The sequence below is a fragment of the Bolinopsis microptera genome, chromosome 5, assembly GCF_026151205.1.
Source record: "Bolinopsis microptera isolate Bmic1 chromosome 5, MBARI_Bmic_1.0, whole genome shotgun sequence".
NCBI classification, from domain to species: Eukaryota; Metazoa; Ctenophora; class Tentaculata; order Lobata; family Bolinopsidae; genus Bolinopsis; species Bolinopsis microptera.
Genome location: NC_087076.1, coordinates 8,744,916 through 8,766,120, shown reverse-complemented (window position 1 = coordinate 8,766,120; position 21,205 = coordinate 8,744,916). Strand labels below are relative to the sequence as shown.

The window sequence follows — 21,205 nt, the reverse complement described above, 5'->3', positions numbered from 1 at the left end:
CGCTTAGCCTAGCCTGTCATTCCGCCGAATGTTAATAATAATATGATTATGAACATTATACTTATAGCCTGGGGTCTCCAGGTAAAATTGTATCGTTACCTGAACGGCCTCCCGGCCACTATTACCCACGTTTTGTATGTTATGTGTAATTAAACAAATCCAATTTCTTAACTATATAACTAAATTGTTTTTTGATTTCGGTTTGGTATGGACAAATAGCGGAAGTTTTACCAGGCCTGCAGGATTCCAAAGATGAACAGGTTTTTGCCGAGATTCAGATACAAGTATAAACTTAAAGTGTTTTTGGCAGAACTGATTACAGATTAGAACCGACATCGATCTCATTCAGTGGGTTGGTCGGTGGTCCAGTTTTTAAACTTGCAGTGACGCATGTAAAGCAGCGCCTAAACTAACCATATTCCTACTATTTTACCTGGTGACTAATGTATCTCTGATTTAGAACACAATTAAATATTATAAAACGTCTTACTAAGTATTTAGATCTCTCACTTCACCTCACACAAGCTAAATGCTTGCGGAATGTTTTACAAATATCTTTCTACGAGGCCTACTATTAGGCCTCCGATAGTCTCTCGAAAGTGCAGTTAGTGATTAGTAAAGGGCCAGAGCTAACATCATTTTGATGTTGGTCCTAATGCATATAATGTTTACAGTGAGTGGAGAACACGTCTCCTATTTAACAAAACCTAGTATGTATGTACATTCAATTGAGAAAGATTTATGGGTTTCACAGCTAAGCACAATTGCTTTGGAATACAACACTATGCTGTCAGAACTATTTTTTGAACTTTACCACTAATTTCACTTGAAGGCATTTTGCAGGGTACCCTCATGCTCACGGTACTATTTATCGTTAATTTACTCTATTTCATCTTCAATTTTAGATTTTATTAAATACTTTTTAAATGTGTAAAATTTTAAAAGTATTTAATAAAATCTTCAATAATAGTCAGTTATTTTTCGCAAAGAAGCCTTCTGAGAGTTCGAGTTTCCTTTGATGTTATAATATTATTGGTTAGTTGGGTTCTAGTCAAGTAAACAAGGGTTTTTAATAACAGAAAACTTGGGTGAAGAACAAATAATTTACTGTGGATACGCTAACCATATGATAGCATATGCTGACCATACGCTAGGCCCTAAAAGCTTTACCGTGACAAACTTGGGAAGCAGACTGGTACCACTTGTCTGGTAGTTTGTGAGAACTAAAGTCTCACACTGTTCCCTATCACGAGTGTGCACGTGACATGTAGTACTGTACGCGTGACATGTAGTACTGTGCACGTGACAATAATGCCTGTACGCGTGACAATAGTGCTTGTACGCGTGACAATAGTGCTTGTACGCGTGACAATAGTGCTTGTACGCGTGACAATAGTGCTCGTACGCGTGACAATAGTGCTTGTACGCGTGACAATAGTGTGAAACGCACCAAATCAGCCTGATCTAGTCAGGTCTGCTGTCCCAGCTTTGACGCAGTTGTGTTTAGTTTCAACATTAAACGGCATTATAAATACACACCTTACTCATGCACACGGGGCTATAGCACAAATAACATGGGCAAGTTAAAATCGACTCAAAACCGTGAAACAAATTGAAAATTTCAAAACTTAAACCTAAAATTAAATACCATTCTCCTGAATTTCTGGATTACAATCAAATTCTCCCGGGAAATTTAACGTTAGACGCCGTGAGAAGTTTGGTCCCTTTAAATATTTTGCATTCTTAAGTTTTGGTAAGATCGTTTTTTGATCCGTGATTGCGTTGGGTAAACCCTGTAAAATTGGGCAGCCAAAATAGCAAAATTTGCATGAGGTTAAAACAACTGGGAATAAAAATGATTCTTTATTCAAAAATAAATCCAACATGTCATCTGTCTGGTAAGTGGGGAAATAACGAGACTTAAAAGAAAGTCTCCAATATCATAACCCCTCAAACAACGAATTAGAACAGTTTAAATATTCAGCCAACTGAATGGTCCCTCTTTTTTGATAGTTTGTTTTTTCAGCATTTCTTTTCCTTTCGAATTTACACGTTTGTTATAATACTTCTCGAATGTCCAGGGCGTCCTTAAGTTGAGAAGTCACATCAAATTGTCGGCTTGGTTCATCCTAGTGCAGAGCAGAAGACCTGGTTCTCGGGAACCGAATCATGTTATCCTATCACTGACTATTGTTGATCGTACTCCTTACGAATTCTGCCATATCTACGTCAGAGTTTCGAGATATTATGTAAAACTCGTGTGCCTGAGGGGATTAATCACAATTATAGGATTTGTTTTTCATCAGAAGTTTGGGGAGGAGAAATTGTTATAGGACGTTACTTTCGCTGATATTTAGTTCTACCAGGGATTAGAATATAAAATCATGAAATATTTGAAGCAAACACATCGGCGCTATTTCAATAAAGGCGGTACATCTAACCCAATGTATATGTGCTCGCAATTTAGGCACAAAGAATATTTTACCTCTAAATCAGCTATGTCTGACCTCCCTTGAGGATCTTTGACCAAACTGAAAGAAGAGTTTTACGTCATCATTATAGACTGAAAGAACCGCTATTTGTCTTAAGTCTACTAGCTGTAGCCCTATTAAATGTTGGTGTTAGGATTGATGGGAATAAGCAGCTAAGTTTTTTACAAAAGAAATTGAAATTTCTTGTTAACCAACCATTTACTGACGAAGTCCCTAAAAGGCTCCGAGAAAGTATCCTCCACTGGAAGTGTTGGCGGGTTCTGAAAAGTACTGTTTAAGGAACAAATAATCTGTAACACAATATCAAATAACTGCTAATTTTAGAAGACTTTAGAAATTTAAAATTTGATCTTGAAAGCGATTCTGCCGAAAATATGTATTCCTTTTTTGACAGAAATTTTAGAACTCTGTATGATAAATGGTTTATTAAAAGTCAGAAGTCTAGTGGTAATAATTCTCTTCTTCGCTCTGATTGGATTTCAATAGGAGTGGCCAAGAGTAGTGACACTAAAAACAAACTCTATGATATTTGGGTTATGAATAAAACTAGAGTTAATTGGAACAAATATGTTGATTACAAACGAGTGTTTGATGCTATTAGAAGTAAAGAAAAATTTGAGTATTTTGATAAATGTTTTAAAGCAAATCAACATGATTTGAAAAAGACTTGGAAACTGATAAACGGTTTGCTAGGTAGGAAGAAATCAAACAGATTACTAGTTTTTCCTAATCAAGATGCAGCGCATAATTTTAATTATTATTTTGTTAATATTGCTAATGATCTTTTACTAAAAACGTATGGTGAAAATGCTAACGCGGATTTAACAGATTTTAATAAATATATGCCTGAGAGGAACATAAGCGAGCTATCGGATATTAATTTTTCAAGTGAAGAAATAAATAATATTATAAGTAAGCTTAATAATAGCAAGGGTACGTATTATTCTCCTAGGGTCCTCAAACTTTTAGCTACCACTATAAGTCCTTTACTGGCTGATATTTTTAATAAATGTGCAAATGAAGGTTATTTTCCGAAAGAATTAAAAGCAGCAAAAATAATTCCTTTGTATAAGAATAAAGGATCTATTTCTGATATAAGCAATTATCGTCCTATTTCAATGTTACCTGTTTTTGCTAAGATTTTCGAGAAGTTAATACATAAAAACGTATCTGATTTCTTTAATAAGCACAATCTTTTCTGTGATAATCAGTTTGGTTTCCGCAGTAAGCACTCAACCTTTCATGCACTTGTTTCAGCAGTAGAAAATCTTCATGATGCTATCGATAATAAGAATTTTACATTAGGTATATTTATAGATTTTTCCAAAGCTTTCGATACAGTGCGGCATAATATTTTGTTAGAAAAGCTGGAGAACTATGGTATTCGAGGAAATGTCATTAAATTATTAAACAGTTATTTATCAGATCGGGTTCAGTATGTTAGCTATGGTGGATTCGAAAGTTGTCTCTTAAAAATAACCTGTGGTATTCCACAGGGGTCAGTGTTAGGCCCCCTGCTCTTCATTATTTTTATCAATGATTTGGCAAATATTTGTGAGTTAGCTAAATTTATCCTCTTTGCGGATGATTTAAACCTTTTTCTTCAAAATAAAGACCGAAATTTACTTTACAAAAATGCTAATGAGGTATTATCAAAGATTCACGAATATTGCTGCTTAAATAGGTTAATCATTAATTTTGAAAAATGCTGTTTTATGGAATTCGGAAATAGTAAAGTTCCTAAGAATCAAAAGTTTGTTGGAATACTTAACAACCAGTTTAATCAAGTGAATAAGTGTAAATTTTTGGGAGTCATTATTAATTCTAATTTAACGTGGAATGATCATATTACCAATGTAATAACGCAAGTTTCAAAATCTTGCGGATCACTCTACTCAATAAGTTCTATAGTACCAGCCAAAGTGTTAAGACAAGTATATATTTCACTTGTTCAACCATATTTAATGTATTGTATACCACTGTGGGGTGCTGTTTTTCACCATCCTTTGCTGCAAAAACTGTTTGTGTTGCAGAAAAAATGTATTCGTATTGTGAGTAGGAAAACAATAAAGATTGATCACAAGTTTCAAAATACTAAACCAATGTTCTTTCGTTTGAAATTATTAACCTTGTTTAACTTATTTACATACTTTACTGGATGTATTGCAATGAGGCTACTTAAAGAACAAATTCCTATTGATGTTTATCGCCGGTTTAGCAAGTCAAGTAGATCATGCAGACTGCTATATCCTAAATTCTCAATGTCTAAGACCAAGAATAGTAATTTTGTTTTTAATGCATCCAAAATTTTAAATTATCTCCTTGATCATGATGTACCGTATCATATTTTGTCAATTTCACTATTTAAAAAGAGATTTAAGAACCATTTGCTTCATATACAAAACCTAGGGCTAAATGGGGATCATGGATGGCTACCATGTAATCACGATATCTTCTCGAATGTATCAATTTCATAAAATAAGTTAATTTCAACTAGGGAAATATAAATTGAAGTTAATGTTTTGGGGACGTTTGTGTGTTTTTTGTGTGTATTTTATTGTGAGTATTTAAAACAAGATAGGGACTATAATTGTAACGGTTTAAGTGTATACGTCTTTATTAATGTTGCCTCCGATTTCACTACACTGAAAACATTCACTTTTTATTTTTTGTGTTATTTTTTACTTGAGATCTCATATCATAAAATTTTACCATCGCGATACGGGTATTAATTTACCTCCCAGCGGTGAGACACCGCTTCCCTCCATCGCCATGTTTGAAGCTCTCCCATCATCTGTTCTACTTCAGAGGGAAGTGATTTATTTTATATTTTAAAATTGTTATTATTCCAGTATAACAAATAAATTTTCTAATCGTGTAAAAAAAATCGTGTAAAAATCGTGTAATTAGGAACCGTATTTCAAGATAATTACCAAGCGTACACGCGTGTAACGTTAAGGAAAATGCTAGAATTTACACCCTTTCTATAACGTTAAATTTCTCGCGCGTTACATTTACGCGCGTATTTGTGGGTTGAATCAGACATTCTACTCTGGGGTTATCAATCATAAATGAATAAATAATCATATTCGTGTAAATATTTAGATTTTTATTCTTTGTTTAAATTCTTCTAGAATGAACAAATTAGTCTGTGCCGGTCAAAAGCTTTCCTTAAGATTGATAACACAATTGAAATATAAACTATCGAGTTTTGGACGTTCTTTGATGGTTTAATTATAGACCACTGTTATTTGTACCCCGGCAATAAGCAACTGTATCGAATAATAGAGGTCCGACTGCATAATTTAATTCTCTCGCGGAGACGCCATGTGTAGAAGAATAGAGCATTTGGAGGTAATTTTATACCTCTAAAATTGTTTTTAACAAAGCTTTTCGAAAAACAAAAGTCACGGATCAAACAAAAACTACCTTAAAGATGGTATTAGTATTTAGTTGGTCAGATAGATAACAGTTACTCAGTCCCACATTATACAAAAGCAATAGCTACCCAGCTCATGCCATTTTCCTACTGTTTCATCAAATATCCTTTTCAACTACATGAATTACAATACACCATATAAAATGGAATTAGTCTATCGTCGATACAGTGGACTGGAAAAATATAAATGAAAGGAATTATATGTAAGGAATGAATAACAATTGAGCTCACATCTTTTATCTTGATTCCACTGTAGGCAAGGAACTTACCTCTTAAATAAATTTGTTGGATTTACATCGCATTGAGCCTCTACGGCACACGCACACACGCACGCACGCACGAAAATACATTATATACACGCAAATACACCAGAAAAACTCGCAGAGGGATTTATAATTGAGAGATCTGCTTTTGGTACAATAAAACGATCGCATACCTCGTTAACGATATAATTAAGAAGCTCGAATATAGCCATGGGTGGTCGGGGGTCATTATCCTCAACCGTATCTCCAGCTGTTAAAGTCCTGTAGGATAATATCTTGTTAGGATCTTATATCTGATAGTATTTATTTTGTTTCTATCGCATTACATATTATGAACAATAATATTGTATGTATATGCCCAAAAATGAAGCAAAATATTTGTCTAGCTTGACAGAGTTTTCACCATCCATTTTCACCACATTTTCAATCTGAAAACAGTACCCTGATATTAATAAGGTGTGAGTGTAACGTACTTATCTCTATTTTCTCTAAGGGTAGCAGGATCAGGTGGAGGTATTGGGTACTGTCCTATAGCCATCTCAATCAGGGACAATCCAAGACTCCAGATATCGGACCTGATGTTGTATCTGGTTCCTAACAACCTCTCCGGCTAAAACATTACTAGTTATAGAAATATGATAATGATAAGGAAATATTACTAGTTAGTGAAATATTGCTAGTTAATGATAAAACATGGACATTTCACAGAGTGCGCATGGGATTTTATGAGAATTGTAGGACATAGGTACAGTAAAGACAGCCGACAGGTATTCGATTTACGGAGCTCGATAACTGTCCTCAAATTAGTGGTTATATTAATTTTAAGAGCTGTGAGTGAGCCACCATATAATATGTGCCATATAACTCGTTCAATTTGACAGGTGAGTCAGTTCTCGTTATAAAACCGGCCGATTTACCGTACAAATGGATGTTCACGGTGTCGGTAAGATTTTAAAATCTCCATAAATGTCATTTATTTCTATTTCTTGGAACCTATAATTTCCTATCCACCTGACAACGTATTTAATCTCACCTCTGGTAGGATTTTAATGGATAGTTATACCTAACCCAAACGGAAATCGGAGCTGAGGAGCCACACTCCATAGTGTAGACATAATTTTAAAATCTCGTGAAATGCTTTCATCAAGTGGCGACATTTCGTGAGTACACCGGAAAAGTAAGATATCACGAAACATTGCTAACTTACACTAGTAAAACAGCCGCTATTTGTGTCCACTTATAATCTGTCTACGACAAATTTGTGTAGTGGTCAAGTCGGTAATTTCCAGAGTACGACGATCTACTCAAAACACTACTTTATATCAACTTTCGTTCAGGTGTAATTGTCACTTAGTGTTAAGTTTTAAACCTGGGTTCCAAGGGCTTGAGAGGTTATTTACTCTTTTCAACAATTTATATTGATCATATTTTGAATCTTCAGAAGTTACAATACAAATAACAATAGATACAGAACAATTCTGCTCGGTTTTACGGAAAGAAAATACGTGAACCTATCATGCCTTACCTCAAAAAGCTCCACTTTTCGTGATAACATAGCCCATTAGTTCTAACAAGGAAACATCAAGAGATATACGAATACGAAGTTCCAGACTAGATGATAATTTGCTGAAAGTTCCTCCTGCACCACATTTTAGACGAATAGATGCTGCATTTATGTTTAGTGGACCAAAAATTTGGAGTGAACTACCCTAGTCAATGAGATCATTATCATCTATAGAGTTAGAAGCGCTCATTAGCACAATGGATATAATTGATATAGCAAATATACGAACTATTCCGTTCTTGCTTTAGCAACTATATTACGAGGATACAAAACACGTACATTGTACAACATAATTAATTATAATTATCATACGTTTACAGTGGGCAATTTCTACTGTCCATGTCACATACTGATTGGAAAGTGGCGTACAGAAGATTGGCAAGTCACATTATACAGTTAATATCGCGACGTGATAACATGAACGTATGAAAGTATGAACTACATAATTCAAATTTGTCGACGTTTAGTGAAAGATCAGCAGACACTTATCCTACATAATTCTAGTTCATACTCATCACAACATACTCTAATCCCTCTAATAGATCAGTGAAATAGAGTAAGCTTCACTTTCATCTTTTAAACTCTGCTCAGTGCTATGTGATAGTTGTACGATAATTGATTATTAATTATACAGATTGTTAGAACATTGCATATTCCATATAATGAGGTGAACAATAGAACAAGATAGAAGCAGACTGCAATACTTGACAAGAGCTTGATGGTGGCTGAGTAAAGATAAAGGACGTACAAACCAAGAATGGAAACTTGGGTCTATACCAACCAAATATGGAAACTTTAATTGCTGAAGTAAGGCAACAATACAATTAGTACCTTTCATCATTAATTATTCATAAATTTCAGAGGACACAAAGCCAATCGAATTTCATTAAGACCGAACTAGCTGAAGAGAAAGTGATCTCACAAGAAAACGAAAGTGAAAATGAAAGTGGAAGTGAAAGTGAAAGACACTTACCGACATATAAGATCTAGTTCCCACAAAGGTATTAGCTTTAGAGTTGATAAGTTCACCACTGACACCAAAATCACACATCTTGATCTCTCCTCTAGTGTTCACTAGGAGGTTACTAGGCTTCACATCTGAAAATACGGCATATCATTAATACGCATAATAGAATAGTAATGTTTGGGATTGGGTTTATTATTGATATAATTAAGGGATAAATCGTACATATAAATGCTATTCCATTATAGAGTACAGACTTATAGAGGGAGAGGAGGATGTTAACTATTGTTGGAACTGGGACAGGGTCCGGGTGGCCATGCACTTATTCAAGCTTATCAGTCAAACTCTGGTCACCTTACTAGAGTCGCTTTACAGTTTACAACCATTTCCTGCTCTAATAAAAAGCTGCCAGCAGTGTGTGACTTTGTTTCTTTCAGTCGTTATAAATAGTGTTCAGTGGGGAAGGTTTGTGAAATGTTGATCCGACTTGACCTAAACTCTCTCGGACAGTTCCATATTACCCAAACGGAAATCTGTGTTACGTTTATTTTTATTGTAACACTAGTGTAACCCGTGCCTACGGCCGGGACTTCACTATTGCAGTTGAAATGCAAAAGTATACACCCACCTATTATATTTGAAAATAGGCATAACATTGTCGTATAAAAGTATGAACTCCCTCTACTCCCACACACACACACACACACACACACACACACACACACACACACACACACACACACACACACACACACACACACACACACACACACACACACACACACACACACACACACACACACACAAAAAATTTTTTTGACTCTAGTGTTCCGGATATGGTCCGCACATGCCACGCCCATTTTTATAGCGTTTCTTATACAGGTAAAATAGGGAAAATCGCATTTTTTAACATGAAAGCGTCATTTCTGTGCTTTGAGACTTTCTACTCTAATATAAATGTGATGATGGCATTTCGTTTAAACATATTTTCAAAACTCTGTGACCACGCCCTGGCCGTGGACCACGCCCCTATTTCTTATACACATAAAAACACGAAAATCGCAGATTTTTAAATGATTGGATTGATTTAGAGCTTTGAGACTTTCTACTCGAATATAAATGTGACCCAAGCATTTCGTTTGAACATGGTTTAAAATTTGATAACTCTATAGATCGTCATTGATAGGATCAGTATTAATGAGATCGAATGATTACTTCATAGCTCGTCACTAACTGGATCAGCATAACATGACTAAAGACTAACGAGGTCCAGAAATGTGAGCCAAAAGATACCGTTGACACCATGGACACCATGGTCCATGGTCAATGAATGTTGAACAAGATCTGGCCCTTGACATCCTTGTAGCGTCCACGAGTCACATAACAAACCCTGGTAAGTGCTGACACCGGCAATAACGTTTAAAAGAACTAAAAACGATGAGTAATTATCAGTCAACCAACCAAGATCATTTATTTTAAAACTAGTCAGATCACCATGCCTAATGCTTTTGAGAGCGAATGGTCGCGCAATTTCACGGCCCTACTAAAAGTAATTTGATGCAAAACCCGCCAAGTTAAGGAATATAGGGAACCTAGACTACGGATGTAAAACGAGCAGCATAATGCTATAAAATGAGCAGTATAATGCAATAATGCAGGAAATGACAACAATGGGCAGGATACAGGTGCTGCCCACTTACTATTAGTCAGCTCATTCCTATCCATATTTAGAATTATTTTGCAGCTTAATTGAAGGTGTGCAGGTGAGATTATGCAACTAAGTAGTTTAATCGGAGTTGTCTTCACTGAACCAGCTAACCGGATTTGCTTCCGGGATCTTGTCTCATATAATACCAGATTAATATTGTAATATTCGCAGAGCACTTGAATGAGCAAACAGATTCCATTAACTAACGAATGTCGTATTATTGTATATAACTACAAGATTACTCGTTATATTACGAAAATACTAAATTAATTAATATGGCTACGGTTAAGTTGAGCAACTTGTAATTGTAGTTGGCAATACGGGATGGAATGGTGCTGGAGAGCACAACACCTGCGCTTGTTACTGAGGTTGTGTTGTTATCGTATAGTTCATAAATAGGGACATTATTTCAGACTTGGATAAGTTTGATGCACAGCGCTATTTCTAATTGATTACGTTGTAACAGATCTGTTGTAGCTTCACCGAATTATAGAGTTCAGATGAGAATTAACTTTAACAATTATCACAATACAAAATATACCTGTCTGCGTGGAGGAACCACACAGTCCTAAAGTTAAGATGGCCAATAATTGGTGGAACTCTCCATTTATCATCGTCTAGACATACTTGTAATATTGTAAGAGGACTAAAGTTCAACTTCTATGATACTGTAGCCGGTGCAATTTAAACTTTGATTTCAGGGGATTTCTGACTGAATCTGAATTTGAAGTTCCGATCTTCTGTGTCGTATAATGAACAGTTACTTTCGTGTTATAGTCAGTGTATAGTGCGCTCACCAGCTGCGGAATAACAACACACATTATTATATTCTTTAGACTGTTTATAATGGCATTATCTTTCGTACACTGCATAATATTATATCCAAGGAGCTTCATTATATTTAAATATAGAAGCTTCTTTAGTATACACTACACTGCAACTGGCAACCGGGTGGTACTGCACTGCCCATTGAGTACCAGCCAGTTGGTTCCGGGGAGGTTGAAAAGCACATCACGTACAAATTATACAGAAATTATCTTTGTGTCGGTGCGTGGTGCCCAGCTCTACATGGAGAGAAGACAGTAGAATAGCAGGATTGTTTGGAGCTGAAGAACGAGCGAACCTAAATGTTTACACCAGGTGTTATAACTTCTGAAATGGTTTAAATAGATAATATCAGTAGCGGGTAGCCATGTAGCGGGAATATTGGAATACAGAACTATGGCTATGTTATTGATAGTATTTGCATTTGAAACTTAATTTTAAAACTAGAATTATAAGCTTATAAAATGTGGTTCTGCTGCAACTGTCTTTAAACTATTGGTGTCAGGTGGCTGGCAGGTATTCCAAATCTGACCAGATATCAAAACATTTTTCGACCAAAGGTTTGTAGAGAGTGCGACCCAAAGTAATCATGATTTTCATCAGATATCTGAATCATTTCCAAAAGACAGACATAATTCATGGAATATAATAAGTTTTTAAAATGCAGAGATACATTTATTTTATCAGATTTAGAATCAGATCAAGCACCTTAGTTTATATTTCTTTAAAGTATTTTTTTTGTTTAGCAGTGACTGTTCAGCTACCAGATGCACACCTTAAATTCAATAAATTCACCACACGTTTTTATGTAACCGCTTTGAAACCTAAGCCTAGCTTCACTTCCGATGACCTCATTATTGCAGAGTAACTGCGCAGTTCTGATGACCTCATTATTGCAGAGTTACTGCGCAGTTCTGTTCACAGTCCACACCAAATTAAAGTCGATAACGCCCTTCTGGTAGTGAGTGATATTGTGAAATTCAACTGTTTAAAGTAAATTATCAAATGATGTCATGCAAACGTCCTTGAACTGTGAGACGTGAGTATGAGGCATGACCAGATAATTACTAAAAGATTCAGTTTTGTTTAAAGGACCTAATTCAAAATTGTACTATTTCTCAGATTGCCAGATATGGAAGTACTTCGTTTAAATTGCTATTTATATTATACTATAATTTATACCATTAACAGTAGCGTAGCTGGCATGCAGCAAGTAATCATATTGGGAGTCGCAATGTGGTCGATGGTGCAGACATTTGTAATTATAATGGTATTGGACATTGGTATCTTTTATTAGTTTAAGGCTCTTTTCGCTTTCTTTTCGTGAATTTGGATCGTTAAGTCAAACGTTCAAACAAGTCAATCAATTATTATCTGATGTTTGCATTGTATTCCTTTAGTCGTAGAGTATTTCAATTTTCCACGTGACCAACCACGTAATCAGTAATCCATCCTTATCTCTCTAGTGCGATAAAATTATAATATTATCTACAATTATTGATCTATTACATTTACAGCACAAGTAAGTAAGATAAAATTATGCCTTGCATCTTCGAATGTGGCCGAGATGTCCTATAACTGTTACTGTAGTAACATTGTTTGGGTATCGAGCAATTTGCATTTGTCACTAATTTCTGATCATATTATGATTTGGACATCATATTTCTCACGTTTTCAGACCAATTTGTGACCAATTTGTGAGCATGGACTAGAGATGCCTCAAATTGCTACAAAAGTTTCTAATTTCCACATCATGACTACGTTTAAACTTTTTTTGTGTCAATATATAGTCTCACCACTCGTCCATTGTCATAGACACTTGTGACTTGTCGAAAAAAGAGAGTAAAGGTGAATCTGAAGCTGATATATAATATATCATATCTACAATTGATCTATTATAGCCCTGCTAAAGTTTTTCATTGAACTTATGATATTTTTACATAAGCCATGCCAAAGCAATTAGCATCACTGCGTTTCCATGAATAGAGTTACCAGTGCATATAGCGAGATGTGATCTAATAATAGCTACCTACTTTGCAGGCACCGCCCTACTTGGGAGTCGGTGGAACACCCCTGCCTTTGTTACCAGGGGTGTGACGTAGACGCATCAGCAAACTGTACTGTGAATTTGAAAGACTGTGTCGAAACTCATTAGTGGATTGTGCAGTGGTTCGCAGTTTCATTACAATGCAAGGCTAATTATAACTGTGTCGTCATTGTGGTGAAGTTCCAGTTGCGAAACTGTGAAATTTATTAATTAAAAGATGAAATGTTTCCGGGCGATTTCATACACAATTCAAGTTGGAAGAACAGAACATTTTCAAATTACAAAAATGTGACTTGTAATCGTGAGATTTTTCCAGTATACAAGGGGGCCACGGAGTGTAAATTAAAAATAAATTGAAAATCAGAAAAGTTCTGAAAGTAATAAACCGGTAGGCAGCAGGTGTTTGTAAAGCCAGGTCCCTGCACCGGCGCCTCTGCACAGTCTGCAGATCCATTATACCAGCCCTCATTCACTTAACAAATATATAATAGCAGTGTAAATGAGAGTGACGTAGGAGGACCATGGTCTTTATTACAATACTTAAAGGTGAGGAATGTTTACCATGTGATGACATCACAAGGGGTCGTGACGTCATAGTGGGGTTGTGACGTCATAATGGGTCGTTCTAAAGTGTTGCGCAACTGGTGTGTGGGTGTTTTGTGATGTCGGCGCTTGAGGGCTGAACAGGGTTGAAGCTTGGAGGTAGAAGTGTTAAGTGTTTCACGAATCATTTAAACTATTAACCTTTGTTGTAAAGGTTTTACGAATACTTCAATTAACATCGTTAGTGTATTGAATGGATGCGAATTATCGCTGTGACAAAACGTTTTCCTTAAATTTCGAGGACTCTTTTTAAAATGCTGGTATGGCTTGAAAAACACCATATATGACTTTTAAAGAATTTTCCGGGCATGATACATTAAAATATTAGGACCCACCGTCCCACCAAACTAAATGTAGGAAATGTTCTGTGATTTTTAGCCTTTAAGAGTCCCGGCCTCATTGAAATTTCACAACTTCAAATTCAGTGCGACCAAATTTCTGCGTGAGAGCAGAATAAGATATATATAATATATATAATATAAGTCTTCTAGACTCACACTGCAATGATAGTGCCATGCAATTTCAGCACCTACAAATGCAACCCAGACGTAATAATATTATGCCAGCAGCTGAGCCAATCACCATGAATTCTTGCATCTTTGGGAGTGGACAATCTGTTGGGTCTCCTCCACACAATATATATCATTGAGAGGAGGAGGAGTGCTTGCTAAATATTTCCGTCTGACACGCCTAGATTCAGGGAACATTGAACTTTCTGTCACTTAGCTGTAATATCATGTAGTGTGGGTGGGGCCACAATTATTGATCTACCCAGACTTCAGAGGACATATTTCTAGGTTGCATATTGATTACATTACATGGATTAAACGGTAGTGCACAGCGACACTACGACATATTATAATATAATATAATTTATGATACATGTTGTTCAGTTTAGCAAAGAAATTAACCATGTTATTCAGTTGAATATTTAAAGTTTAGTCAGCTCATATTCATGATGTCACAACAATGCAAATGGTGGGCTGGTGTAGTTCAGTGTATGTTCCGTAGTGGAACGTATTTAGAGATGGGTCGTCAATAACTTTTGAAGGAGTTGCGGACCACAATCAACCACCGATAGCCTAAGGGCGGGGATGGTAAATATAAGAATTAATGTTACGCCCAAAAACATTGGAATTGCAGAACATTTTAAAACTGGGTTTGTGGTTGCATAAGGTCGGCTGATTAAAGGATAGGGGGTTGACGGCAATAATCAAACAGGCATGTTACTGAGATAATCTTGAAACTATCTTGTAGTATAATTCCCACAATTTTGAATTTAAGTGAGTAAAATATTTTAAACTTCTCGTATTTGCAAATATTTATAATCCTAATTCCTATTATTAGTATAGCTAATTCCTAGACCTAATTCATAACCTTGTTATATTATCCTCCAAGTAATCCTGTAAATCCAAACCTGTAATCTGCAAATTTCTTACAATCCTGATAACCTAGTAACCAACAGCCCGGAATCTAATATTTAAAAGGTTATTTGGTTTTTAAAGAGATTGAGCAGTCAACCTTGGAGATATATACAACAGCTGCGGACTCTTTAGAAGACACGGACATAGAGAACACACTAATGGAGGAAACCAATATATCGAGGATGCGGACCTGATTTCGGAGAATGTGAACGTGACTTTAGGATTAGAATGCAGCGCAGTGAAATTTATCATTATTTAGTACTGATGTTACTTTAACCGATTAGTAGTAACTTAAAACCGTGTTTCAGCATCAAAGTATTGTGGTTTTAAAAGTAACATATTTGAAACAGTCGCTCAGCTAGCTTTAACCTATTATATTCTACATTTAAACGGTTGGTGTGCAAGTTTATTAGTATAATAGTTGCAATAGACTACAATGCATATAAATAACTTGTGATGTACTGCGTCTCTTACGTAAGGTGTACTCTGCAGGGTGCCCACTGTCCAGGCAGTGTATTGCCTCCCCCCTATTATTTCCCCTCTCTCCTGACGTCATAGCACTATAAAAATCACATAGAAACCAGGCGTGTGTCTCTAGGGTTGGGGCGGCTGGGCTTACAACTCGAGGGTTCACAGTGCAGGATTACTGACGTCACGGAGATTGAGAGTTTATTTGTTCAACCGGTGCTTACGTCAATGAAAACTAGTGTTTATTTGTTTAATATAGATAATGTGCAAGTAGAGTAACCAAGGCGCTTCTATAACGTTATAACCCCCTCCCCAAAACAAGTTACTGGTTTAAAGTAAAATATTAGACTGGGTGTGAACTGACCTCTGTGTAAAACTTGTTGTTGGTATCTCAGATACTTCAATCCTTCCAACACCTGAGGGAGAATGTTTTGTTATAATCATCTTACATATTATGGACTTAACATGTACTCTAGATGCAGTTATAACTGAATTGAGTTGGAACATTTCATTAGAAATATAGTTAGAACTTGAATAGGAATTTAATTGGTAGTGGCACTTTACTTCAAATTTACATGCAACAGCTGATCATCTGAATTAAACGTTCTATTAATAACAATGGGAACAAAACGATATTATATTATGTTTCATAATTTAATAAGAAATATTATATTAACGGTAAAAATTCAAAAAGAATTATTAATTCTAGCAAAAAAGGTGTTAAAGAACCTATATCCTAATCAATGCTAATGTTGGTTCATAAAAATCGCTCTGGTCTAAAAGAAGTTATATCACATGTTCTACTCTCCCCAAACAAAATAAGTTCAGCCAAACATTTCCCCGTCGCTGGACCATTAAGAATCCCCCAAAAAGTGTGTCCAGTAGCAACATAAACATTGTGAGTCCCTGGCACCTTGCCAATAATTGGAATATCATCATGCGATCCAGGCAGATAACAAGCCTGTTTCGCAACTACCTCCGCGCTCAGTAAACACTTGGAAGCGTGACCTGCTTGAGCGATCAGCTCGTTACATTTACCAGAGTCAGGTGATATTTGTAAAGGATTATCCGGTAGTTCAACATAGTCAATCTCTCCGCACACGTACACAGTCCCATCTGGTAGAGGGTAAATCTCAGGGTCCACAGTTCCACTGGGTGTAGAATGGTATTGGAACAAACACTCTGAACCCACGCTAGTGGAGGGTCGCAGCACCACGCTGTGCGCGCGAGTCTGAGGGCGCAGTGAGGGTAACTTGTACTCTGAGAAGTGTTGGTGAATGAACTTAGTAGTCCATGGTCCTGCAGCTACCACTACAATATCTACCGGGACAGGGTCCTGATTGGTGGACGTGAGGAGGTGGGTGATGACACCGTCTGATTTATTAACTCCCAAAACTTTGCTGAGCTTCAATTGAACACCTCTAGATTGGGCAACTGCCAGCAGCTTATTACAGAGCAGTTTTGGAGAGACTTTAGCCGTGTTCTCTGAAGTTTCTAGTAGTTTTATGCCAGTGATATAATCGTCTGTTACCCATTTAACAGGTACCTTGACACATTCCTTGTCCTGACCTCCCCTTTTTTGTGAAGTATTCACCTGATAAGTGTCTACTCCTCTGTAGTCTAAATCAGGATATTCTCCCTTCAACTCCATGTGGAGGTTGTAGCTGGCACGTCCCAGTGCACTGAGATCAGTTTCATCGCACCAGGTCCGCGCAAGAAACCCACCTGCTTTCCCGGACGAGTGGCACGCAACACTGCACTGTTCGTAAATAGTGATGTTTGTGTGTCCGAGGCTTGATAAGTAATAAGCGGAACTGATCCCGATTATACCTCCACCAATAATGGCAACATGGTCCGAGGACTTCATCGCCTCAATGAGTTGATGTGGTATAAATCATCCTACTTTAAAGTTTCTGTTGTTATTGACTGTTGTTTAGTAATTGATATAACTATAAACTATCATCCTTATTAAATTCATAATTTATTGAACAAATTGCACTTACCGCTACGGTTATTTTCCCTAGAATTGGTTCAGGGATCCGTCCACATTTCTTGAGAATAAGATCCAAGGATCCACCATCCTGATAAATTCTTAAATTATTTTTCAGAGAAATTCCATGAGATCATCCCCTTTATTTTAAATCATATCATATCAAGCTGGAGCGTGGTGCTTAACTATTAAAAGAGGTAATTAAATTAATTAATGACGAATATTTAAATACTAAATTCATTAAGGCGGGGATCTAAACTTAAACCTCGTTATTAATTAAGAAAACTTCAAGAAGAAATAGTTAACTCACCATGTACTCCATACAAAGGGATATTTCCCCCACAGTTGGGCTGAAGAAGGTTCCGTAGAATCCCACAATGTAGGGTGAGTTACACTTGTGTAGAACTGTCAGCTCTTGCATTATTCTATATCTTATGGTAGGCTTGATCTCCAGTCTTATTAACTGAAATGTAGACAAATTAATTAGGTGGCTCACTGTTTTTTAAGCTGCATGTTAATTGATGATAAAATCGACAACGTGACATGGGTTGTTACATTATAATCTCCATATTGTTGTTTAGATTATATTATATATTATTATACACCCGAGCCCGATGTATGATATAATTATGTGTTATATAATCATAATTTATACACTCGTGTGTCTGCTTCCGATGGGTCCTGATAACTTAGTCCACCTGATCACCTATCACTTTTCGATCAAAATATCGATAATTTCAATTAAGTTATATCAATATCTTTTATACTTTATAAAGTCTATTTTCATAGTTTATTTATAATTTATACAATTATTAAATGGAAAGAAGACTAAATACTGCTCTATGACTAAGTCAACAATCAGACTTTTCAAGTTATAAATATAATACCTTTCTAGCCATGATTATCCCCGATTTGAGATGTCTAACTTTGCTCACCACACCTCCATTACCAGCTCCAAGTTCGTGTATCTTCTCGAAATCCTCGTCATTCATTTCACTTCCGAGCAGAAGCTTCTGGTTGAAGAACTCATTCATCCTAGCCCTCTGGGCTGTGGAAAGCTCAGTGTCTTCTACAGCTTCTTTAAGTTGTCTTACAAACGAACTGAAATTATTAACCTTTAGACATGTGACTTAACTGAAGGTAAAATAGATTCACAATGACTGATAATAGGTGAACATTCTTAAAATGCCAAAGAATGCATTACTTCAAGATATGACAAACACTAGAAAGTAAACATACTCCATGGAAGACTCCTGACTGGGAGGAGGTGACGGGGTGGGGCTCCTTTCGTTGACAGTTGCACATGATGGAATTGTGAGAATAGGTTTGTTTGGCTTCCTCCTAGAAGCCATGACCTATTTTCTATCGTTAACTTAACTCATTCCATTGACCTATGATATTTGCAAGATGATAATGATGAATTTAATTCTTGTGATCAAATTATAAAAAAGAATTCAAGAAAATATACTCATGTCACAGATAACTTTTGTATTAAGTAAGGAGCTTACAAAATTGGTGCGGGACTCAAAAGAGAAGAAGGTGGATATCAGTGCATAAAATGGAGGGTGATAACAAAAAAGTGTAGAACTTCAAAGACAATTTCAGTCTTTAATAGTAATTATAGTAATAGTACTATGTTTACAGTATGCACTGAAGGGGTATCCTAGGAAGTTTCTTGAACTTTTAACAGGTACCCCTCCTCATTTAACCCTCAATTAAGTTTCCTATCATTCGGCTGAGTCGACCAAGGAAATCACATAGATCCAATGGATCCTTAGCTACTCCCTAGACTTTTGTTTGACAAAAAACTGAATTATGATAATATAATAAACCAATTAATCAATTATCTAATTTAAAGCAAGCTAGTCCATATACAGTAAAAAATTGATTTATCGTGCCCCTGATTTCCACAGCAATGTCCTTTCCCACAAAATCGGTTTAAATCGAGGTTTTACTGTACTAAAAGTAAATCTTTGTTTAAAAATCAAAATCAATCAATTCCAAAATCAGAAATTGAAGGTTAGTAAACTTTCATGAATTTGGTCAAAGTTTATATATAACTTACTTTCAATTGTCATGGCCATAGGTCAATGAAGACTTGCAATAAAACTTAGCTTGGTTCAACAGCATCACAGTGCATGTCTTGCATAGCCAAGGTAATTTCCAGAAAAATGCGGCCTTCTCTTTGTTGGCACATCAAATACATACAATAGTGTTCATTAATCAATACATCACATATTTATTTTGAACATGTTTTTCTAGTAAAACAAAGTATTTTAGTAAAACAAAGTATTTTATTTATTAGCAGTGCAATCAATTCATATGATATAATTATAAGGATATAATAGTATGTCACACCTATTTAACTGTTACGTTTGAGTAGTCGTGCCATGGCTAAATTTAACTAGGACCAGTGGTGTCGATTTACATTTTTATTATTATTATTAAATCTAAAATAGCTAATAATTTAATAAATTATTAACAGGCCCCTTAACGTGGGCAATAATATACGCTTTATAAATTATATAAACAAATTGCAGTCTATTTTTCCAATGTTGTTAAGTGTCTCTTTAGATCTGTTTTGGTGTTTTGTGGGAGTTCCCACATTTGTTGGTTGAGAATGCTCAACATAACATACATGATGCTTGACTGCTTTATTGACCCGGACAGGCACCGGGGGCAGACATCCCAACACCAGTGCGTTGGGACATAGTGTTGGTCTGCTTCAGGACGTGTTAGATCCTAGAGAAGCTGCCATCCCCTCTACTGCTTTAGCTCAGCGGCAGCATGAGCCCTGGTTTCCTGCCACATTGGTACCTCTGAAAGTACAGAAAAGTGGTGGATTTCGGGGTCCAGGATCCTCCCTCTTTAATCTTTACGGTGGTATTATTTCTCTGAGATGTTTGCAGAGTCTTTATTTTATGATCTTTCTAGTTTAGTTGGATAAATCCTGGAGAGCATCATTTTGTCCCCAAAGAAATTCGACTCTTCTAATGAATGCTTTTTGTGTGCTGCTTTTTGTTAACACTTCATCTAGATAGGAATGTGAGTCAGCCCCACCCAGCTCTTCTTTTAGCTGCAGGTAACTGGTGTCTTGCACCTCCAGACACAATAGGAGCTGGTGTACAGGAGAATCATCGAAGCTGTTGCAGAAACGACAGGCCTCACCACTGTCACCACACATGATCTTTTGGATATTCGCAAAGAGTGGTGAGCTGCCGTGAATGTAGTCCATTATTCGGCTGTCCAGATTTTTACTCGTGTTGTGCCCGAATAAGAAGTTGTTTTTGTCTAGGAGCAGCCCACTGTTTTTGATCTTTGTGATCACACCAAGTATCTTGGTCTCCTTGTTGTTACTGACAGTTCTGCATTGCAGATTTGTTTCGATGCTGTCAATCCAGATCTTATTTTTGTAGCT

At 36.3% G+C, this 21,205-nt stretch overlaps 1 protein-coding gene across 1 annotated transcript; it reads right to left on the bottom strand.

The window, feature by feature from the left end:
• Positions 1–1,066: 1,066 nt before the first annotated feature.
• Positions 1,067–19,220, bottom strand: LOC134815842 (dual specificity mitogen-activated protein kinase kinase 2-like). The gene is made up of 11 exons (XM_063824424.1): positions 19,027–19,220; positions 18,675–18,888; positions 18,098–18,250; positions 17,801–17,878; positions 16,162–16,213; positions 8,732–8,856; positions 6,668–6,804; positions 6,368–6,455; positions 2,688–2,752; positions 2,486–2,531; positions 1,067–2,264 (listed from the first exon to the last, which is right to left on the bottom strand). Exons 1-11 carry the CDS (start codon positions 19,137–19,139, stop codon positions 2,181–2,183), a joined length of 1,155 nt encoding a protein of 384 aa, XP_063680494.1. The 5' UTR covers positions 19,140–19,220; the 3' UTR covers positions 1,067–2,180.
• Positions 19,221–21,205: the final 1,985 nt, after the last annotated feature.